Source organism: Phocoena phocoena, chromosome 6, assembly GCF_963924675.1.
Source record: "Phocoena phocoena chromosome 6, mPhoPho1.1, whole genome shotgun sequence".
NCBI classification, from domain to species: domain Eukaryota; kingdom Metazoa; phylum Chordata; class Mammalia; order Artiodactyla; family Phocoenidae; genus Phocoena; species Phocoena phocoena.
The window spans coordinates 111,789,191-111,796,298 of record NC_089224.1 but is presented as its reverse complement, the minus strand read 5'-3'; the positions used below and the strand labels follow the sequence as shown (position 1 = coordinate 111,796,298).

The 7,108-nt window shown below is 56.8% G+C and overlaps 1 protein-coding gene across 1 annotated transcript; it reads right to left on the bottom strand.

Moving 5' to 3' along the window:
- Positions 1 to 2,348: 2,348 nt before the first annotated feature.
- SPACA9 (sperm acrosome associated 9) lies at positions 2,349 to 4,488 on the bottom strand. The gene is made up of 3 exons (XM_065879966.1): positions 4,331 to 4,488; positions 3,168 to 3,365; positions 2,349 to 2,382 (listed from the first exon to the last, which is right to left on the bottom strand). The coding sequence occupies exons 1-3, from the start codon at positions 4,486 to 4,488 to the stop codon at positions 2,349 to 2,351; spliced, it is 390 nt and encodes a 129-aa protein (XP_065736038.1).
- Between the last annotated feature and the right edge of the window lie 2,620 nt (positions 4,489 to 7,108).

Sequence of the window (7,108 nt, the reverse complement as noted above, 5' to 3'; positions counted from 1 at the left end):
AACCAAAAGCAGTAAGAGGTGTTAGAAAGTGTGGAGAGGTCTAAGGAGGGTTTGGGCAGAGTGAAGACTCAGTCCGGAGCTGCTCTCGAGGTGGAGTGCCACCCACCTTGTGCGGATGCTCTGAGAGGCCGCCGTCTCCTCAGAGTGGCTCCGGGAGCAGCCCGAGCCCACCCGGAAGTGTGTGTCTCGCGCGGGGAAGAAAGCTGTCTTTCGTGGAATGACCCAAATCGGCACGTCTCACTCTGGGCATTTTCACTGTTCGAGGTACGTGCGTTAAAATTGACCGGCCACGAGTATGCGAAGATGTTTGCGTATCTGTTTACATCCAGAGTTCTCTGACATGTGCCCTTGCCCTCCCCCAGACCACAACAGAGGAGTTGATTGCACTTGATTAAAATTTTCTTTATAGATGAAAGAACACATTGAGGTTGGGGCCTGGCCCCCGGGCTGCTGCTGTGACCCTTGTCCCCACGTGGCTCATTTCCCCATCCGTGACTCTGATGTGCCCGGGGGAGCGGTGTTTCCGTCTTCTCCACTCCGTCCTGCAGTCTGTATGTGCCGCCCTGAGAGAAGATGGCTGTAGCTGCAAGGGGAGCCTGCCTGCGATAGTCGAGCACCTGGGCCCACGACGGCTTCTGGCCTTGAAACGAGTTAACGAAGGCAGAGGAGCTTTCTCTCCCCCTTCCCGTCCCGGTGCCACAAAATTGTCCATCCTCGGGGATAAGTAGACTAGTGGAACCATTGGAGTAGACCTTTTAGAGGAGACCCTTCCCCCCCCCAGGCCAACCCCTCCTCCCTCTCCCCACCGTGATACAGTGTTTGGACAGGAGGGTACGGCGCTGCCCTTGGCGGCAGATACTTCGGCTTATTGAAGAGGCAGCCAGGCATTTTGCACTAGGAAGAATCAGTGATCACTTTTCAGAAGACGTCTATGGACCATACATATATTATGGAGGAACAGATTTTGCTAAGACATAATCTAGTTTTGTAACTCAATCATGGATCAACCATATGTGGCTGACTTGCAGTTTAAAGGGGTCCCATCACTGAAAAACAGATTTTTTTTTGGCTGACTGCTTTTAGCTAAATTTAAGGAAGTCATCTCTTGTCAAAAGGTTTACACCTTCCCGTCTTGATCTTAAAAGCATGTCAAACAATCCACATCAGATGCCATAAATGCGAACTGCAAGAGGAAATGGTACAACCTTAGTGAATGGGAGCTGGAATCAAAAGGGTTTGCTGTCCTTCTTAGAATGTTCTAAAATGTCAAGGCAGTTGCTTGTGTTTAACTGTGAACAAATAAAAAATTATTGTTTTGCACTACTTTGCTGTATTGACATGAAGTGACTCATGTTGGCCTCTGAGGGGCTTATAGGCAAAGTAGGAACTTGTCCAAAGATGGAAAGCCTCAGGGTCTGGATTGGTTGGTGACCTTGGGTGGCTGGAGGGGGTGCTGACAAGTGGAATCTGGCTTTAGTCCCTGTAAGATCCTTTTGTTCTGGCAAAGAGCCACAAATCCTACCTGTATCTGCCTCAAATTCACGCTCTTCCCACAAAGTGTCATGGTGGTGTAGGGGGAGGCGACTGGAGCCGTCTCTACCAGAAAGCTCTCAAAACCAGGTGGCGGGCCGGGTCTGCACAGCCATCCAGCCTTGCTTTTGGTGTGTGCTTGCCTTCCTAGGGGTTGGCCGGCACATTGGGTTTAATACAGCCCTTTTGGAGGAGCGCAGGTGGCACCGAAGTTGTCAAACGCTTACAGACCCTGAGCCTTGCCGACTGTGTCTTACGAGTGTGCTGAGGAGGGAGTGCAGCTCGCGTCCACCACCTTCCCTACGCCATCAGGTGTTTGGAGGAAGGAGGGAAACTACCTTTAAACGACTGCAAGATCCACCCTGGCCTTACTGGGAAAGGACCAGTAGTGAAGAAGCTACGTCTGCAGTGTGGTTTTCCACTGCTCGCTTCTGCCCAGCTGCCCTGGAAATTGGTCAGCTCTGCCCATTTAACAGCGGGATCAGCTCCTTCGGGACAGGACATCGAGGTGGCAGTTGTAAGTTTTGTCTGGAAAATTCAGATGTTCTTGTCTGAGTAGGTCTCTAACTGTACAAGGAGTTACTGGGCTGGCCTTCTGTGGGCCTTTGGCAGAAACCTCTTCACAGCAGACCCTGTTTGGAGCGGGGTGTGTTCCCCTCCACAGTGGTAGCGCTTTGCTAGTGGTTTTGCTTGTGAGGCTACTGCCCAGCATCTTCTGGGGTCTTAGGGTGAATGTCGTTTTCTTTAAGGGATAAGTCCCAGGAAACCAGGCCAGGCAAAGAGGTGGCAGAACGCTTTCTATTCTTGACTGTCGCCCCCTAGGAAGCAAGAATACAGAAGCTAAGTCGCCCCCTGTGAAGAGGCAAAAACCAACAGTCAGACAGTACTTCTGGCAAGCTCGGAAGCCAGTGACGCATTTTACAATGTCTGGGCCTCAATTATGTTGTGAAAACCAGGTAACTGTCCTCGGACGGGAACCACAAAATCAATTCTTCCGGCTTCTCTCAGTCTCTCCCAAGTAAAGGAGAGGCAAGGTGGGTGCGTTCCCCTTTGGGCTTTGGTCCAGAGATCTGATCACACCGAGCAGTTCAACATGCTGCCCTCAGCATCCCGAGAGGCGGGAGCAGCCCTGTCTTGCAGAGAGTGGCGTCTCGCCTATGGCTGCCGCTGTGGCGGGAAGGGAGCTGAGGGGCCTCCTCCAGCTGCACGGCTCAGCTGGGAAAGCTGGGCCCGCGCGGGACAGTCAGTGCCCTAGCCCTTTCCCGGCCTCCCCGGGACACCCTCTACAGGCAACACTAAGTGAGGGTCCTCTTCATCAGTACGGAACCTGACGCTCAGAGGCGAGGAAAAGTTAGAAGTTACAGCACGAGAGGAAAAGAGGTTCTCAGTCATACGTGGGGCGGTCCCCTTGGGGGTTAATAAGTGGCAAAGACTGTGGGCACCAGTGAAAACGGATCAACTAGTGGAAACCAAGCTTAGTAGCAAAGTGCCCCACGGGACGGGATGGGACAGGATGGGATTGGGATCGAGCAGGTCACCAGCTGAGTTACAGTTTCCCACCAGCTGGTCTCCAGGGCGGTTTTGAACACTGTTTTGCCCCTATAGGTTTGAGTCTGTCTTGTGTCGGTTGCCCGCACTTGTCTTTTCTTAGCCGAGGCTGGGTGCCTGTGGCCTGGGGCTCACTCACGTGCTGCAGCACTTTGCAGGGCAGCTTCTCCGAGTGGGCGACCCATTCTTTCATCATGTCTAGGACGATGGGGATGAGGCTGACCACGCCTCCACAGTGGTTCCTGACCTCGTGGCAGCTGAGGCAGTTCGCCATGTCGGGAGGGCACCTGCAGGGCGGCAAGAGGGGCCGGCTGAGCCCTGCCCCGGGGACTCCCGTGCCGCGGCCCAGACCTCGGGCAGGGGTTTCTAAAGCTGCCCCCGCTGCAGAACCCCCCTGGGAGGTTTTAGAGCTGTGCGCCCACCAGGCCAGGCTCTCGTTGCCAGACATGGTGGTTGAGCGGGTTTAGGGCCCGGGAGCCCCCAGGAGATCCTGATGTGAAAGGCATGGGTCACGAGCTGTGGAAGCCTGCTCTGATCACTCCCAAGTACACCGTTTAGGCCCTCTGACTCTTCTTACCCTAGCATCTAAACAGCTTCCTCCAGAATTTGGTACTCTGCGCTGCGGATTCCCCAGGGCTCAGAATTGGGGAGCCTCGCTGGTGGTGCTGACGCCCATGGCACCAGGCTCCAGACATCCCACTTCTTCCCGGGCTTCCGGGAACAGCTGGTCTGTGATCCCCTTCTCCTGGCCTGTCTGCAACGTCTGCAAATGTGACTAGCAATGTGCGTGGCAGGTCGCAGTTTCTAAACCACAGTGGAACCCAGTGTCTGGGACCGTGTGCATCTGTTCCCCATACATCCCTGTCCTGAGCCCAGGCCGACAACACCAGGTGCCGACAGAGTGGGTTCCGCTGATGATCTCATTAAACCTGCGTAAGAGCCACGGGAGGTGTGTGCTGCCCTTTATCCATTTCCCAGACGAAATGTATAAAGAGATGAATCACTGGCCCGAAGTCACAGAGGTGGCGTGTGGTAGAGCCGGGACCTAAACCCTGGCCGGCTGAGTCTTGAGCCCACGCTTTCCAACCGCTTTGCCATTCACTCACATATTTGGTGAGGGAATGAGTGAACGGCTCGTTCCACCAGTTAGGATCCGAGCCTGATTCTGGCACACATGCACTGGCCCTCTCTGGGCCTTGGGTTTTTTTTCAGCGTTCAAGTGAGGGGATGAGGCCCGGCCCCGCCCGTGAGCCCGCGAGCCTCCACCTGCCCGATGCTGGAGATGGGCCGGATCTTGTCGCTGGCGTTCTCCCTGCAGTGCTCCAGGGCAGCAATGAAGGTGAACTGCTGCTGCTGGAAGAGCTGGTACTTCTGCTCCACACTTCGAAGGGATTCCTTCACCTCATTCATCATCCTGTCTGCTCATTCACAGGCGAGGAGGGGTCTGTGCAAGGAAGAGGAGAGTCGAGCTCCCAGGGCCAGACCCGCGGATCCAGCTCGGGGGCTGTGAGATGCCCATGGCCCCTCTCAGCGGCGCACAGGGCTCGGCAGCTCCCCACAACGCTGGGGAGCAGGGACTGTTTTCATCCGCATTTTGCAGAGAAGGAAACAAGGCCCTAGGAGGCTGTGCACTTGCTCAAGAACCCGGCAGGCTGCCCGCGACGGAGCCAAGCCCAACCCAAAGCCCTTTTACCCTCCAGGGCCACGTTCTTTGCCGTGAAACAAGACTTCCTTCCCTCAGCCGTAGACGTGAGTTTCTCCGGGCCTCAGTTGGCCTCTGGTGCCCCCTCCCTGCCTCCTGTGGAGTTTGCAGGGATAACCCTGGTTGGAAACATTGACGCTGCGGGGAGTACTGTGTTTTGGTGCCTCACAGACTGTCCCAGTGTCATCCAGGGGGTCCACGACGTGTCCAGAATCTCCTCTGAGCAGAGAAAGGCAGTGCGTTCTGCCCTCCATGACATCACAGTTTTGCTGAGCACGTGCAAAACGCTCCAGGTCAGGATTCATGGAATGTTTAGGCTGGAAGGAAGCTCAGTAGATCAACTCCCCTTAACTTCCGGGGGAAACTGAGGCCCAGGGGGTCACAGCAAGCTTGTGCCAGAGACGCGCTAGGTCCTGGGTTTCCTGATGTCTGACCAGCATCCTTGAAGGTGCCACGGCCGGCTGTCCCTGCACCACGAGGCCCTGGCACACATGGAGCCCAGGCTTGCACGTGGCCCGCGTCAGTCAGAGGAGGCTGTGCTGAGGTGGGGCCCCAGTGGGATGCTGCAAGTGGAAGGGGCCGGAACACTGGGGTGGGGGGTGCGGAGAACACAGCCAGGCTTCCTGCCAGCTCCCAGCTGGAGAGGAGGTTTGTTTCTAATGGGTCTCCCTCAGCGTCCTCACACAGCAGGACCGGAATGAGGGAGTCTCTGTGGTAAGAGGAGACGGCATCAGGGGGATGAAAGGCGAACAGACCACCAGGTGGCCTCCACGACACGACAGGAGGGAGGGCTGGGGAGCTGGAGCTGGGAGCCGTAGTCCTGGGCTGGGAGCTAAACGCAGCCCCACTGCCATAAAGGAGCTGCGCCAGGGAATTCCCTGGCGGTCTGAGCTTTCACCACTGAGGGCGCGGGTTCAATCCCTGGTCGGGGAGCTAAGGTCCCGCAAGCTGTGAGGCACGGCCGAAAAAAAAGAAGGAACCATGCCAGGAGGGGGCCTGACAATCGTGCCCCACCAGCCCAGGTGGGTCTACTGCAAACTAAATGGAGCAGCTTTAGCGGCAGCGTCCTGAGGCCACCCCTGGGAGCCGTAGCCTGTGTTTGCCAACAGAGCAGCGCAGCTCCACTGGGGACAGGCCTGGTTCAGGGCCACGCAGGGCAGTGGCCTCCTTCTACTCAACCTCCGCCCCATTCAGCACAAGCTGAGAGGGGAGCCGGGCTGTGGGGACGCTGTGGGACCCGCTGTTTGTTGAACACGTGCCACAGCCAGCCAAGGCCCCCCAACCCCATCCTGGAGGCAGAAATGAGTCGACCTGGGGTGCAGCGGTTTTCTGTTACCTCGCATGGAGGCAGGCTTACCAGGACCTGGCCTAGGGCAAGGAGAGCGAGGCCCACACCTTGCTGCAAAAGGTAAGCGGGTGCCAGAAACACAGCAATCAGGACAGGTAAAAGCAGGCGTGATGTGCACCCTGAAAGAAGCCAAGGCTGCTGAGGGCTCGACCTCCTGGGGGAGGGGAGGTTTGAAAAGAAGGCCGGGGGCTTCCCTGCTGGCGCAGTGGTTAAGAATGCAGGAGACGCGGGTTCGAGCCCTGGTCCCGGAAGATCCCATATGCTGCGGAGCAACTGAGCCCGTGCGCCACAACTACTGAGCCTGTGCTCTAGAGCCCGCGAGCCACAACGACTGAGCCAGTGCACCACAACTACGGAGCCTACGCTCTAGAGCCCGCGAGCCACAACGACTGAGCCAGTGCGCCACAACTACTGAGCCTGCGCTCTAGAGCCCGTGAGCCACAACGACTGAGCCAGTGCGCCACAACTACGGAGCCTACGCTCTAGAGCCCGCGAACCACAACGACTGAGCCCACACGCCACAACTACTGAGCCTGCGCGCCTAGAGCCCGTGCTCTGCAACAAGAGAAGCCACTGCGATGAGAAGTCCATGCACCGCAACGAACAGTAGCCCCCGCTCGCCGCAACTAGGGAAAGCCCACGTGCAGCAACGAAGACCCAACGCGGCCAAAAATAAATAAATACATAAATAAATTTATAGAAAAGTAAAGAAGGCCGGCTTTGGAGAGGAGGAGGGCAGGTGGGTGGAGGGGTGGGACCCTGGGCAGAGGGTGGGAAGAGGGAATGTGAGCAGGTGTGGGGGCGGTGGGCAGGGCGAGGCTGAGGGCCCACTGACGGGCAGAGCTGTGAGAGTGAACACAGAAGCTTCTAGCCAAGGAAGTGCAGAGCACTCCAGGCGTTCATTCATTCGTTCATTCATTTATGCCGCAGTGCCTACCAGGTGCCAGACACCTGCAGGGTGCTGGGCTGGATACACAGCG